The sequence below is a fragment of the Kogia breviceps genome, chromosome 2, assembly GCF_026419965.1.
Source record: "Kogia breviceps isolate mKogBre1 chromosome 2, mKogBre1 haplotype 1, whole genome shotgun sequence".
In the NCBI taxonomy this organism is placed as follows: Eukaryota; Metazoa; Chordata; class Mammalia; order Artiodactyla; family Physeteridae; genus Kogia; species Kogia breviceps.
The window spans coordinates 195,545,066-195,561,386 of record NC_081311.1 but is presented as its reverse complement, the minus strand read 5'-3'; the positions used below and the strand labels follow the sequence as shown (position 1 = coordinate 195,561,386).

Genomic DNA, 16,321 nt, shown 5'->3' with positions numbered 1-16,321 from the left:
GAAGGTCAGAGCCGCTCGGGGTCCCTGGAGGTTGGGGGGGTGAGGGGTGGAGTAGCAGGGAGCCGTGGGCAGTGAGGCTGGAAGGTGGTCCCTGGGTGGACCGGGAAGGACCTTGAAGGAGGGGGACATAGTCCACGGATCAACATGGGGCTCAGAGGTGTGGGATGGAACTGGTGTGAACGGCTTGTGTTCCAAAAGCCACCTAGGGAAGGAATAAATTGGGCTGGGGTCAGGAGAAATCCTAGCTAGCCATGACCCCAGCTCCAATTTGAAGCCCACACCTTTGAAAGTTCTACATGTAACACAAAGCAAAAAAAAAAAAAGAAAAAAACCAACAAACAAAGGTGTGGACAAAATTAAAGAACAAGTGGAAGAAAAAAAATGCACGTGACAGGAGGGTATTTTCAGTGCTTCAGTAAGCACTCAACAAAGCCTCCGGGGCTTCCCTGGTGGCTCGGTGGTTAAGAATCCGCCTGCCAATGCAGGGGACACGGTTCGAGCCCTGATCCAGGAAGATCCCACATGCCGTGGAGCAACTAAGCCTGGGCGCCACAACTACTGAGCCTGCGCGCCTAGAGCCAGCGCTCCGCAAGAAGAGAAGCCTCCACAATAAGAAGCCTGCGCACTACAACAAAGAGTAGCCCCCTCTCGCCGCAACTAGAGAAAGCCCACGCACAGCAGCGAAGACCCAAAGCAGCCTAAATAAATAAATAAATAAATTTATTTTAAAAATAAAGGGAAGGAAAACAAGAAAAAAGTTCTAAAAAAAATCATCAGGGTAATACATCCCACAGGAAAACAGGCAAAGGATATTCTCCAAAAAAGAAATACAAATGTCTCATGTGCTCGAAAAAAAAAAAAATTCAACCTTTTTTGCCTATGAAACTGATACTTTCTTTTTTCAAGCTAATACTTTATATTGGAGTGTGAGAACCTGGCTCCCTCATGGTTGATTGAACCTCTCCGGCACAGTTTGGGAATATCTCAAACCATTTGCCCAAGGTAACCGTGCATCAGTGCCCCACCCAGATCCCTGTGTTCTTATCTCTTAGTGCACAGGGCCTGACCTCCAACACCACACCTGCATTTCTCTCCCCTGGGATCTCTCTGGGGTTTAAAGCCCTCCTTGCCTGCTCTTGTGGCCGACTGGAAGTGCAGGGAAATTAATACCACGTGGGAGCAGCCAATCACCAACAGGGGCAAGTGCTCAGGTCCCCAAGGGCCTTGCGCCTCCGGTCTGGGTAAGTCTGGCATGTTTTCTGCACTGGATCCGAGTGTCACCCAGCAGCATTCAGTTCCTGCTGCCCAGAGAGCTGCCTTCTTGACGGTCATTGCTCCGCATCCTACACCCCACTCCCTTTCAGGGTTCCCTTCACGTCCCAGATAAACTCCGTGCCTGTGGATCCTCACCTTAAAGGAAACGAAACACAACCACTGATTTGTTGTAAGGCAGTTTCGCATGGAAATAGTCATGACTATGTACAAAGACTTAGCTACTAGGATATTCGGTGAAGTCTTTGTTCTAAAAGAAAATAAAAGTGAATACACCGGGAAGTAGTGATTGAATAAATCCTGGTATATTCATGCAATAGAATATTCCTTGGCCACTTAAAACACATTAAATATTATACAAAGACCTGGAGAGAACATTCACAATAGGATGAAGTGAAGGAAGAATGTTAGAAAACACTAGATATATTTGGTGTCTTTGCAATATTTTATAACTGTATACATTTGCCAAAATATTTACTCACTGTGGTTATTTGCGGGGAACATGGTTAATGGTGAATTTAATTTCCTTGTGTGTGTATGTGTGCACCTCTATATTTTTCAAATTTTCTGTCAGAATCATGCATTACTCTTGTAGTTAGAACATGTAGTTTAACAATAAATAAATGCAACACCCATGAAGAGACCACCTAATAAATATAATTTATATGAATTTATTAATATGTTTTTAGTTATTACATCAGAGAAAGTATACTTGCCAATCTCTATAATTTAGGCTTTTGTCAAACTCAGATCCACTTGGCTCAACCAATGATCATCTGCTCAGGCATATCACCCATGAATTTTATACATCATTCTTTCCCCCCAAAGTCAGAAATCTATATCATTCATTCATATCATATCAAGTACAAGGAATAAACATTTCCTTATTTTAATGCACAAAGTGAAATCTGGGAAGCATGAGCATAATTTAGAACCAGCCATTATTGGTGAAGGAATCTATCACAACCATCTACAAATGCCAGAAGATGAGGTTACAACTCATGGCGGGGGGGGGGAGCAGTGGTGGGAAGCAGTGGCTCCCAAACAGGTCCCATTTCTGAGTAGGTAAAGTACTGCAGATTGAAGGAGGGACCTATCCAACCCTCTCTGCAAGTCATTTGAAAGATGACAAGTGTAGTCCAGATTAAAGATACTGGAGGGAGCAGAAAAGATATTTAAATATCTCTACCTATATGTGTGACTAACATTTAGATCATTTTTATTTTTTAAAACACACTCTGCGGTGTTATTTTCTGGCAAAGTATTTCCTGAATAAGCATAACATGAATTTAACCTGACTCTTTTTGCAAGTTTCCAACCCAGTTCTCAGTGTGCCTTGGATTTATGAGATTTCTTCACTCGCTCTTTTTTCCTGAAGCACTTCCGGAAGGCAAAGGCACAGCCCTTAAAGGTGATGAAGACAACTGTCAGTACCACCGCCAGGAGGAAGCCGATCACATCCAAAGAGTAGTACTGGTACCAGGTGAGGTCATGCGCCGCAGGGCGCAGGTGTGGCGCCCCCTTGTGCCTCATCACAAACTCCACCCAGAATACAGCCAGGTCTAGAGGCTCCATGGGGCGGTCCTTGTGAAGGCTAGAGAGGCGCATGATGTTTTCCTTATAGCTGAACACACAAAGACAGTTATGTGAATGCCTGGAACACCAACAGTAGTGAACCATCCTCTCTCTATGCTTGCTTCCAGTTAGGAATGCTACCCGATTTTCCAAACTTGGCAGAGTTTCTATTGTAACCAGAAAAGAAAACACACACTACATATTCTTTATCTCAACAAAGAAAGAGAGAGAGAGAGAGAGAGAGAGAGAGAGAGAGAGAGAGAGAGAGAGAGAAAGAAAGAAAGAAAGAAAGAAAGAAAGAAAGAAAGAAAGAAAGAAAGAAAGAAAGAAAGAAAGAAAGAAAGAAAGAAAAGGAGGAAGGAAGGGAGAAAGAAAGGTAGGGAGAAAGGAAGAAAGAAAACTGGAAGCCAAAATTATAATTTTAAATTATTTGAAACTTGCTTCCTACTTTTCTTCTTTTCTTTTTAGTGATATCTTTGTAGGCAATTGATCATACTTTTTTGGTAACAAGATAAAGAAATAAAGGAAAAGGTCATCTCAGAAATTATTAATGATTTCCCATTCAATGAGATTGTAAACAATCACTTCTAGCCAAAGTAAAAGCCATTTTTAAGTGCCATCTCCAAAACAGCACTATACTTTCAATTCAACTGTTGAAACATCAAACCTCCAAGTGCTAAATTTTGCATGAGGCAGTGTCTTTGCAGCCTGTTAAAGAAAAATGGATTCCTGTTTATTTTGGACTGTGTTAATAGCTGAGTCAGAATACCCAAATCCAAAATGGGTTAGATACTTCAACCCTTAGTATGGATGCAGTAAAAGAGGAAAGAAGAAGGAGGAGGAGGAGAAGGAGAGGAAGAAAGCAAGGGAAAGAAAAGAGAGAAGAAAGAGAAAAGTGAGATGCTTATTCAGGAGCAGTTATGATCATTGCTTTTCTTGAATATGTCCATCATTTTATTTGGATACATTATTATAATGTACTATTAATATTTGGCCATCAATTCTGTTAAACATCTTCCTTGTATATAAACCTTCTCCTATAAAATAGATTTTCTTGGACTTTCATTTATTCATTCAATATTTATTGAGCACCTGATATGGCCTGGTTGTATAATCTGATGTTGGAAATGTTTCCACTTCTTTTTATTTTGTGTAGGTCCAGTCCCAGCTTAGAGTGTTGGGAACGTGGAGAGTCACAATGGAGATGGCTCAGAAATGAATAGATGAGGTTAGTTAGTAACTCAAGCTGACTGATTAGTGGGTTTTTTTAAATGATAATGTACCAGAGAACTTCTACCAAGTCATTTTTAGGTTACAAGGAGTTGTCCATACCACTGAATGCAAGGTCAAAATTACATCACTAATATGAAGCTCAAGAATGAGTTTCCAGCATGTGGAAAGAAATCGGGCTTTACTTGTAGTGATACGTGAGCAGCGCCACCCGATGCTGACATGCTGGGCTGCCAGAAGCCAATTGGAACGATGGAAAAGAACCACACCAACTGCTCTGGGAAGGTTGTTACTGACACTGTGCGCACTTTACCCTGGGGTTATGTAGGCAATTCTTTTCATTCACAGGCATCACATGCATGTGAGCACCATCATTTCTAACACATTTTCCTTGTCCAGGCTTGGTGTCCCCCTGGATAGTGTGTCCTCCCATCCGAACACACTCTGGTCTTTTCACGTGTGTCCTCCTTCAAAATGAAGCAAGTATGGGTGAAGGCTCCTGACACTGTCATAGATACATGCACACACGCATGTGCACACGCACATACATAATTGATTATTGGATGAAGTCCACTCCTGGCAAAATCACTTCTTCTCATAAGGGTGTGATCAGCCTATCACTTGTAGCCATACAATAAAGTTCATGCAGAGATAATTTGATCTGGTGGCTTTTTGCCTTTTGAATTGTTTTCATAGTCACATTTGAACAAACTTGACTTTGCTTTTATTATAAGCCTTTGTCATATCACATCACACACACACACACACACACACACACACACGTTAATAAACCCCATGGACAAAATTTCTCACAGGTTTCAGTGCTCGGAAAAGCCTTACCTTTAAGCACCTGGTTTGTTTTTATCTTACGGACACTATGTTTCTTGTCATGGAATACTTCTCTCTTTGCAGGAACTTATAGATCAGACGTCTATTATATTGACATTGTTTTTTTTTTTTTAATTGGAGTTTTAAGTATACCAGGGGAAATAATATTTAAAATCGCTTCTGTGATAAATTCCATAGGAATTAAAGCATCTTTTTCTAAAAGGAATAATAACCCCAAATCATCTTACTTATAAATTAGATCTTGATGTATTTGTTTTCACATTTGATTATTTATTGTGACGCGATGACCAAACTGTAAGTAGTACTCTACTCCTTGGTAGCTTCTCTCTTACCTTTTGTCACCGATGACAGTTTTCAGGGCCTTTTCTAAATCTTCTGAACTCATTTCCAGGATGTTCAAGGTTACTCCAGCTCCCCGGGTCTCCATGCGCTTCGCGTTGTCCATCTGATCACCAAACAAGGGCATCATCACCATCGGAACACCATTGCATATTCCTTCATAAACACCGTGGGAGCCGGAATGTGTGATAAAGGCCCGAGTCTTTGGGTGACCTGAGAAGCAAAACAGGGAGGGATGCCAGCAGTCAAGCCACTGAGTTTCACAACCTGACATCGTCTAGGTTCTGAAAGCACTCTGAGGACCCAGTGCCATCCACACGTGGCCCTTGCGGAAATGTGCAGAAGAAAATGTGGGTTGAGATGTCCTACTGGGTAAAAAGCAACGTGAGATACATTGGCCATAATATTTTCCAGCTAAACAATTCCTTAGAATAGCCCTGCCTGAGCCACTTTCTTAATTTAACCTTGGTTTGGCCTACACATCAAATCCTCCCCACGTACCAAGCAGATCATTTTGTGGCAGCCACTTGACAAGTTTTGTATTCTTTGCAAGATTCGGTGGTGGAGTCCCAGTGTACCGCCACAGGACCTTGCGGAAGCAAAAACACACACAAGAAAAAAAAAAAAAAAAAAAAAAGTTTAGGAACGTAATATGATTTTTAAAACAAAGCAAGACATCTGCTATAGTAGCTAGAAAGTGGAGTCTCTGAATGAATATAACCTTGGCAAGGGTGGGAGGTATAGTGAGTGACTAAGAAGGCTTCTGGGGATGGGTAACATTCTGTGTCTTGTTCCAGAGGCTTGATTCCACGGGTATGTTCGCTTTGTGAACTTGTGAACATTCATCAAGCTGTACATTTACGATTTTTGCACTTCAAGGGAAAGTTTACTTAACAAAATGAGTGGGCATAGAACTATTAAAGCAGAAATATAAGACACAGATCCAGGGTTCTAAGCAACAGCTTTTTGGAGAAATATTCTTATGCAATATGAAGAAACACTATCCTGCCCATTTTATTTTTAAAAATAAATTCTGATATACTTTTGGGTCACTTAGAGAGAAAGAGACCTCCTCGTGAAGTGGATCATGTTTTAACAGAGTAGTTGAGAGTGAAATTGCAAAAAAAGAACAACTTTGGATTAATAATTGGGAAGTGGCAGGGAAACCCAAGCCTTAAAGCCCAAGTCATAGAATTAATTTAGGTACTGAAAGCCTGGGGTTAGAACTCTTGTGAAGACAGATAAAAAGAAATCGTGTAGAATCTTCTTACTGTCTGAGGTATTTTGCCCAAAGCATCAGCAATTTCCGTAGCTTTCTGCTCTGGAATCTCAGAGACCATTGAGCCCAAAGAGAAGACCACAATTCCATGTTCTCCAGAAGCATTTACATAGGCTTCAAATTCCTAGGACCAGAAGAGAAATTTCCAGTTAAATTTTTTTCTCATATTCTTTGGCGACGGCATACATTCAGCTATGAATCAGGTATCTTCCTCTTAAGAATGTGATTAAAGGAGTGGGGGGGGTGAGATAGAGACACAAAGCATTCGTGTGTGTTAGAGCATTCCTCCCTCCCTAACTGCCTTCCATCCCACAGGAGGAAGGCTTCCTCCTTACACAGTTATCACTTGGGTTCTTCTTTGAGATACAGAATCCAGGTAATGTGCCAAGTTTCCAAAAGAAAAGTGATCGGAGGTAAGACCAGATCCACTTCCCCAGGGCTTCAGGCAGCTAGGAAAGTCTGGGAGGAAAGCAGGCCTTTAGGGGTGGGCGGGGCTGAAGGAGACAACAGGGAGGAGGGAGGAGAGGGAAAGGGGCATCCTGGAGACAGGAGAGAGCCTTTCAGCAGATTCCGTGGAAGGAAACATTGAAGGAGAGGAACACTGTCCAAGGAGGATTTCGGAAAGCTTTCTATGGACATTAAAGCTCCCGTATTGCCTGTCTAAGAAAATCTACAGTAAAGACCTGTATTACTTTTCAAGGTTTCTAGAATCGTCTTTTATATTGAAAGAATGAATGGAGTCAAAGCAGAAGGCTACAGACAGCATTAAGGATTAGACTCACCATTAAGGAAAAAGCCTCAAATAGCAAAAACATCCTTTCACAGCTCTTGCTTCCCTGCAGCCATATGGCAGCCAAACACACTTGGATGATTAAAGGTCATATTCACATCAACTCAGTGGTGACATTCAACCAGCCAACCATGCATTTTTCCACCTTTCCTGGAGAAGAGTTTCTAAAGAGTTTAAGTGAAGTTTCCTGCTTTAGCAAGAAGAGTATACAGAAGTTCACTTGAATCTTTCTTTGCTGGTTCCTTAATGTACTGTAAAAAGTAAACTAGGTATGAAAAATACAAAATAGGGGACAGAAACTCTTGCCAAGTGTGTCCCAGCAATCTGAGCCCCTTCTGTGGAGTTCAGAGAAGGTCAAGGGCATGTGAGTAAACCCTGACTACCAAAGCCACTGGTGGGAAGGAGAAACAGGCAGCATCTTCACCCACCCAGCATATGACCCTCACAGAGCGCTCACGTCCTGTTCCAGAAGCCGATTCCTTATATCACTATGTCCATCATTGTCATCCAAGGAAGGCTGCAAATGTAAGGCTGCTCCATTGTCTCAGGAGGCGTCCAACAAGGATCATCCTCAGGCATTACAGCCTTGGCTATTTAAGGACAAAGCTCAAGATGAGGCAATGGGACTTTCTGAAGAAACTTCTGGGCCAGATGACACAGGATAAGGAATGAAGAACAGAGAGAGGGCTACATGCTAAGCCCTCTGCAGATTACACCAGCTTGTTGTCCTCTGCATGTGAGACAGCATCATTCAAAAACGGGGGGTTGAATTGATTCAAAGTCCTTCCCTTTGCCAACAGCATCCTATTGCCATTAAGTTGACTTTTTTTTTATCAAGGAATAATTTTTTTTCTCTTCGGCCACGCTGTGCGGCTTGTGGGAACTTAGTTCCCCAACCAGGGACTGAACCCAGGCCCTCGGCAGTGAAAGCACAAAGTCCTAACCACTGGACCACCAGGAAATTCCCAAGGAGTAATTTTGTTAATCAAGTGAGTTTTGGTGTATTGGAACTCTACACCGCGATTGATTTTCCAGTTAACAATGAATCTTACAACCACTAGAACACGAGCAATCTGTGGTTCCCTTGAACAAAGCAGGAAAACAGGATTTTAGAAAATGTCTGTGTGTATGGGGTGAGAATCAGAGATGGCAGGGATCCCAACTAGTAAATACAGATTCTAGTTTACGACCAGGCAAAGGCCCTTCCCTAAAGTAATAAGGAAGAGACTTAGAGACGGCTGTCAAACAAAAGCTCTGAAAGGATGCAACAAAATGATTCAATGAGAAGAACAGCAGCATTAGCCACAGTGTTGAAACAAAAACCTGGAGATGAGTGGTGGGTGTGTTTCAGGAAGAGAGGAAGGAAGCTCCTAGATTCAGCCCTCGACAATCATCTTAGCTCAGCCTGATCTGTTCCCAAACTTCAGAGCCAATGCCAGAGTGCTCCGGGCTTCAGGAAATACATGCACACGCACCTGCATATGCACACACATGCAGGGGCGCACACATACACAGTGGGAATCCACTTAAAGGAAATAGAGCAAGGCATAAGTAGGGCAATTTTCCCCCAACTGTCGGTTATTAATGATCTAATTAACTCCCTGAGAGTCTCCAGATGGTTTTCTATGTCTCCAAAGAGTGCCAAGGGCATCAGTGAGACTGTGTGATGTGGTTGGCTTTGCCCAGAACTGCGGGGTTTCCTGGGACTTTCAATGTTAAAACCAGAACAGTCCTGGACAAACCAGGATGCCGGCTACCCTGGATGTGAGCTAGGAGACTCCCGACGGGGCTCAGCACACATGATTTTCAGAGACGGCCGCCAAGCTTGATTCCAAGCACGCCGGTAAAGCCACTGACCAGCCCTACTGCGAGCCCATCCCACCGTCTAGTCCGCCCCCACCAGCCTCAGGCCCTGTTCTAGGCCCCTGGCTCCTGGCAGCTGTGTCTTGGCCCTTCCCATCGGGCTCATCTGAAAGGTCAGGGAGTGGGTATCATCCTCCCCGCCGACCACGCTGAATTTCCTATATTTCCTAGGACGTCCTCTCCTTCATGAAACCCACTCTCACTTTAACGTTGTCTAGAAAGGGCCAATGTCCCCTCCTTCCATACCCTTCCACAGCCGCTCAGCCACTGCAGGACGTGCTTAACACAGAAGGAACATGCAGGGACATAAACACCCAAAGTTAGGTAATATCGCTTGGCTGGAGTTTAAATGCCATGAAAGTCCGTTTACAGATCACAGAAGGGCAAGCTGCAGAGCTTGTGTTATCATGGCCAGAGTCGATTCTGGGCCAGTACGGGATTCAGTAATGGTAAGGTCTACCCCCTACTTGGCAAAACTTCCCCTAAACCTTGCCCCGATTTCACAGTCTCTGGAATGGCCAAAGAGCGAAGCCATGTGTTGACTGAAATAAACCTCGACCCCCCACCTCTTTAACCATTCCAAAAAAAAAAATAAGGCTCCCCGAAGTGAAAAGACTTGCCTACTTCAAGGAGGCTTTTAATATAAAAATCCTGACGTTTGCTGCAAGTTTAGTACTTTTAGTTCCAGGCTTTTATTAGATATTTCCTTCCCAAATGCTTTTGGTTTTGCAAGAAGCCTCGCGAAACCCTTAGTATGTTGGAAACATGTCGCTTTATCATTATACATTCAGAGCCACTTACAAACATTGCAGGCTTCCCTGGTCAGCACTCTTTCTTTTCCTCGTCATCTTCAAGTATGTTCTCACCCATCTTCTGTTTGGCTATTTTCCTCACAACTCATGTGGATGTATGGATGCCATCTCTGTATCTCTACGTGCCTGTAAAGATGGTCTCTCACCCTGAGAGGGGACTGACATCTTGGAATTCTTGAGTTTCATGCCTTTGCTCTCAACACTGTTCTAGCATCTTCATTCTTTCAGACACCCCAAAGGTATGCCCAACACCAGGCTGTGCTTTCTCTATGGACTCTCATTACCAAATAAAGATTTTATCTTTATTCTTGAAAAGTTCTGGACCATTACCAATAGCATGGAGAGTAGGATGGTCCCCTCTAGAAGGAGGGAAGTGCAGAGTATCATTCTTTAATTAATAAAAAGGAAAAAAGATAACAGCAACGTGACAAACCAGCAAAAATCAAGAAAAGGGGAGATGACAAAGCAAAATAAAAATAAACTGGAAGAATTATAATCAAATCTATCAATTGTTAAGTACAAACAGGAAAAATTCAACTGTTAAAGGAATCTGCCTGACTAGGTTAAGAATATCAGCTCCATGTTGTTTAAAGAGAAAGAAGGTTGAAGATATGGAGTAGTTAAGAGGCACTAGAGAAGTGTAAACAAAAGTAATGCAGGAATGGTGATATTAATATCCCAAAAAGTGGAATTTCAAATTAAAAGCATTTAAAATAAGACAAGGAGAGCTACTATTTGGTACAACTAACAGAGACATTCTCACACCTAAGCTTATTTGCACCAAACAAGGCAGCAACCAATACATACGCAATACAATTCACCACTTAGACAAATTTACAGGGGAAAAAAATATATCAGTAAATGATATAAAAATATGATATCAAGAAAGGTAGTTGATTAAGTTCTGCAGCCTCTCCCATTAAACATCCAAAATAAAGAAGGAAATCATTTAAATAAATAAAGACTGTTTGCCAAAAATCAATGGCAAACTTAACGCAAAGCAATGAAATGAAAACCTCACTTGGATGTGCTGGCTAGCTTTCTTTCCTTTGTCCTGAGATACGCCCATTGGTTTGATGATATTTCGCCCCTTCCTTTTCCTCTGTCTGGAAGAGAATCATTAATGGTTTTCTATACTCTTAAGTTTTCTCATCTTGCTTTCAGAAAATCAACACCACCTCCTTCTTCCTTCACCAGACCACCCCATCAGACACAAATGTGTCCAACGGGCCATTTCTCAGAATCTTATTGCCATAGGACCTTTGAGGGATTATCAGATCTCTCTCCACATTACAGGGGCGGAATCAGAGCCCCGTTCTGGAGCTCTGTCTTGCAGCAGTGAGGTGGAGGCAGCCACCTCACACTTGATTTCTCCTGGTTTTCTTCCAGCCGCCCAGAGTTTCTCCTGGCTGTGACAATTACATGATCATTTAAAACATGAATCACGCTAGGGGCACACTGGAAATAAGATTCATCGCTCTCCAAGGGTGATGATAGCCTCTTAGTAGGAGCCAGACTCAGCACCTGGAAAGTGCCTGGGCTACCAGCAAATCCTCAACCAATACTTGAAAAATAAACGAATGCATGCCCACTGAAATGTCATCTTCTTGAAAAGTCCTTCCCAAACCCCCTTTTGAAGGGGCCTCTCCTGCTATTCTCTATCTCCTCTGTTGAGACTTGGAAGAGGATGCGAATGCTACTTTTCTGCATACTTCCAATGGTGTAGGGGAAAAAATGAGCATATAAGCATTTAAGAGAGATCCATGAACTTTCTGCTCACTGTCAGAACCTGGCTATCTGGTGATTTGCTTAGTAGAGGAAATGGGACTGCAGGATGCAGCCTATCAGAATATCTAGAAATGGACCTTTAATCAGGAACATAAAGGCAATTTTCCCTGCTGGGATCTATAGATATCAAAAAATTATTGCAGCAATCTTGACTCCTTTGAGCCTGACCCAGCCACAGGCAAAGGACATGAAGCACAACTTTGTTCTCTGCAAGGAACCCTGAACCCAGCATGCTGTGTTTATGGCATTTAACTGGTGTCGCATCTAACTGATTATTATCTGCTGGAGCACACAGAATAAAGTGGCCAAAATACACCTTCCTGAAGCATCTGATAAAAGCAATAACCCAGAAGATGATGCCAAAGACGGCTATAAACTACAACTCAGACCTAGGAGACTGGTGAGATAGAAATCAACGAGAGAGGACATTTGAGACTATCTCAGCATATGCTCCTTCAGCACCTGTGGCGAGCTCATCTACCCAAAGCACTTGCTAGACTACAGGCATCTAAAAGTTCCCACTCAAATACACACCTGAGATAGTGGCTTTTTGCTAGCGCAGTTGATCCCACCAATAAAAACTGTATTGGGCATGAGGGGCCTTGGGTAATTATTTACAAAGTCACTTCTGAGAAGCCAGATAGATGCATAGCTCATAATGTCCTGGAGAGTCACGTCTTTCTGAAGGACTTCCGAGGCAAGTGGTGCGTACGGGGAATAAACCATACTGCACAGAAAGCTCTCTGACAAGGCAATGAGTATGTTCTTCACGCGCTGCAGGAAGGTCATGCGATCTGAGTTAAAGGACAGAGGCCTGGGCACATAGGACGGTGGGTTGGGGCACTGGGTACCCTGAAAGTCTAGGCTACACGGCAGTCCATTCAAGAAGAACACGGCAGGCACAGCCAGGTACTGGGCCACGATGGGGCCACAGGGAAGGAAAGGGTCTGTCAATACAGCATCAAAGCTGCCTTCTGCCAGGGAGGACATCAACTCCTTGTTGTGCAGTAAATGGGAGCAGCCGGAAAAAAGTAGAGCCGAGTCATCTTTGATTTTCTTGTATATTTTGACCACGCGCAGCAGAAAAGGATCGCTCTCAAAAACACTACGCCCAAGGTTTATAAAAGCCACTTCCAAGTCCTCCCTTCGGAATGGCACAGGATACCTCTTCAAGGTGTAAAATGCCCCTTCTTTAATGTACATGGAGGCGTCGGGTGCGAGGACCACTACGTCATGTCCCCTGTGCCGCAGCTGCTGGACGGTCCCGGCCAAACTCAGCCAGTGGCTGCCGTCTATGGGGACCACCAACAGCTTCCCACCCTGCGTCAGGGCAGGGCCGAGCGCACACAGCAGCAGGCCCAGGATGAGTGGACATGGACCCTGGGACCCTGCTGTCATGGTGCCCCTGCCGTTGCTACCAAGAGTGTCACCTGCCGGAGGTCTGCCCTCTCCCACTTACACAGCGCAAGAACCAAACTGTACACCAAGTTAATGTTTGATTATGTCACGTGACCATCGCTGTCAGTCCGCTGGTGGTACCTGGAAGTTTACTTTTAGAGATAAAGAGGGCAGAACTTGACTCGGTCTCTTCATAGGCAACAACAGTTTAACTGGCTGGAATTCCTTAACAATCACTTGAATCACATTCTTTTTTAAATCTCTGTTGGAGTATAATTGCTTTACAATGTTGTGTTAGTTTCTGCTGTACAACAAAGTGAATCAGCTATATGTATACATACATCCCCATATCTCCTCCCTCTTGGGTCTCCCTCCCACCCTCCCTATCCCACCCCTCTAGGTGGTCACAAAGCACCGAGCTGATCTCGCTGTGCTATGCGGCTGCTTCCCACTAGCTGTCTATTTTACATTCGGTAGTGTATATATGTCCGTGCCACTCTCTCACTTCGTCCCAGCTTACCCTTCCCCCTCCCCGTGTCCTCAAGTCCACTCTCTACGTCTGCGTCTTTATTCCTGTCCTGCCCCTAGGTTCATCAGAACCATTTTTTTTTAGATTCCATATATACGTGTTAGCATACGGTACTTGTTTTTCTATTTCTGACTTACTTCACTCTGTATGACGGACTCCAAGTCCATGCACCTCACTACAAATAACTCGATTTCATTTCTATTTATGGCTGAGTAATATTCCATTGTATATGTGTGCCACATCTTCTTTATCCATTTATCTGTCGATGGACATTTAGGTTGCTTCCATGTCCTGGCTATTGTAAACAGTGCTACAGTGAACATTGTGGTACATGTCTCTTTTTTTTTTTTTTGCGGTACGCGGGCCTCTCCCTGTTGTGGCCTCTCCCGTTGCAGAGCACAGGCTCCGGACGCCCAGGCTCAGCGGCCATGGCCCACGGGCCCAGCCGCTCCGCGGCATGTGGGATCCTCCCGGACCGGGACACAAACCCGTGTCCCCTGCACCGGCAGGCGGACTCTCAACCACTGCGCCACCAGGGAAGCCCTCTTTTTGAATTATGGTTTTCTCAGGATATATGCCCAGTAGTGGGATTGCTGGGTCATATGGTAGTTCTATTTTTAGTTTTGTAAGTTACCTCCATGCTGGTCTCCATAGTGGCTGTATCAATTTACATTCCCACCAGCAGTGCAGGAGAGTTCCCTTTTCTCCACACCCTCTCCAGCATTTATTGTTTGTAGATTTTTTGATGATGGCCATCCTCACCGGTGTGAGGTGATACCTCATTGTGGTTTTGATTTGCATTTCTCTAATGCTTAGTGATGTTGAGCCTCCTTTCATGTGTTTGTTGGCCATCTGTGTATCTTCTTTGGAGAAATGTCTGTTTAGATCTTCTGCCCATTTTGGGGTTGGGTGTTTTCAGGTGTACAGCAAAGCAAGTCAGTTATATATAGATAGATAGATAGATATAGATATAGATATAGATATAGATATACAGATATAGATTCTTTTTCAGGTTCTTTTCCATTATAGGTTATTACAAAATACTGAATATAGTTCCCTGTGCTATACAGTAGGTCCTTGTTGTTTATCTATTTTATATATAGTAGTGTGTATATGTTAATCCAGCACTCCTAATTTATCCCTCCCTTGCTTTCCCCTTCGGTAACCATAAATTTGTTTTCTACATCTGTGAGTCTGTTTCTATTTTGTAAATAAGTTCATTTGTATTATTTTGTAGACTCCACATATAAGTGATATCATATGATATTTGTCTTTCTCTGTCTGACTTACCTCACTCCATATGATGATCTCTAGTTGCATCCATGTTGCTGCAAATGGCATCATTTCATTCTTTTTTATGGCTGAGTAATAGTACATTGTGAGATAGATAGATAGATAGATAGATAGATAGATAGATAGATATACTCAGCCACCGCATCATTTTTTGATTCATTCATCCAGCCAACATCTATTCTGGCACAGTACTGGGCTTGGAGTCTCCATCAGAAGCCACCACAGATGCGTCTCCCACCTCCCCAGAATTCATACTCCATCTAGAGAGACAGACTGACACTCTAAACAGATAAACAGACGCATCAGAGGTTGTGACCTAGCAGGCTAAGAAGGAAATGAATGCTGCTGGAGTAGAGAATGATGGGAAAGGAGGCCCAACTCAAGTCTGTGTGCACAGAAGGCCTTTCTCAGGGCAGATCTACATCCATTCAGGGAGGCAGTGAGAGAGCACTCGGTAAATAAGAAACCAAAAGAGATCAGGCAGCAAAAGGTCAAGGGTGCTCATCACACAGGTCCAACGTCTAGGGGAAAGAAGACACTTTGGGAAATTCTGATGATCGGTTGAAGGCGAAGGGGCAAGATGAACAAAAATGCTCGGAGGAATACGTATCTTTTGAGCATAGGCTATGTGCCAGGTATGACGTTTAGTACTTTACAACACATCTGAGGTAATCCCCAAGAACTGTGCTGTAGAAGCTGATACTCTTATTCCCATTTTACAGACAAAGACACTGAGGCTCAGAGAGATGGAGTGATTTGCCAAAGCCCTGGATTTACTAAGGGGCAGATCTGAGACCCAGGCCCTGGGTGTAGAAGCCTGCAAGCACTGCCTCTTAACCACAACTCCCCACGGCCTCAAGCAGGGCCCAGACAACATTCCTAAGACTGAGATGGCAATGGAAAATAAACCAGAAGACAGAAGTAGAGCTGTAATTCCCACAGTCATTACCCAATCAAAAGAAATGGGGAGGGCTTCCCTGGTGGCGCAGTGGTTGAGAATCCGCCTGCTGATGCAGGAGACACGGGTTCGTGCCCTGGTCCGGGAAGATCCCACATGCCGCGGAGCGGCTGGGCCCATGAGCCATGGCTGCTGGGCCTGCGCGTCCGGAGCCTGTGCTCCGCAACAGGAGAGACCACAACAGTGAGAGGCCCGCATACCGCAAAAATACAGAAAAAAAAAAAAGAAATGGGGAGGAGGCAGATGGCAGGACTTTGGGATTACGTAGAATGTACTCCCACAGCAATACCCAGCAATAGCTGGTGCTGCAAAGATCGGGCGAAGGGTCAGGGAGCCAAGTATGGTA

The 16,321-nt window shown here is 43.8% G+C and overlaps 1 protein-coding gene across 1 annotated transcript; it reads right to left on the bottom strand.

Moving 5' to 3' along the window:
- Positions 1 to 2,598: 2,598 nt before the first annotated feature.
- LOC131750142 (UDP-glucuronosyltransferase 1A1-like) lies at positions 2,599 to 13,195 on the bottom strand. The gene is made up of 5 exons (XM_059052512.2): positions 12,332 to 13,195; positions 6,537 to 6,668; positions 5,767 to 5,854; positions 5,259 to 5,478; positions 2,599 to 2,896 (listed from the first exon to the last, which is right to left on the bottom strand). Exons 1-5 carry the CDS (start codon positions 13,193 to 13,195, stop codon positions 2,599 to 2,601), a joined length of 1,602 nt encoding a protein of 533 aa, XP_058908495.1.
- Positions 13,196 to 16,321: the final 3,126 nt, after the last annotated feature.

Coding starts and splice junctions, on each gene's coding strand:
- LOC131750142 (XM_059052512.2), bottom strand. CDS start 13,195: ATGACAGCAGGGTCCCAGGGTCCATGTCCACTCATCCTGGGCCTGCTG. Junction 6,669..12,331: donor GCAAAAAGCCACTATCTCAG/GTGTGTATTTGA, acceptor TTCTGGTCCTAG/GAATTTGAAGCCTATGTAAA. Junction 5,479..5,766: donor GCCACAAAATGATCTGCTTG/GTACGTGGGGAG, acceptor TTTGCTTCTCAG/GTCACCCAAAGACTCGGGCC.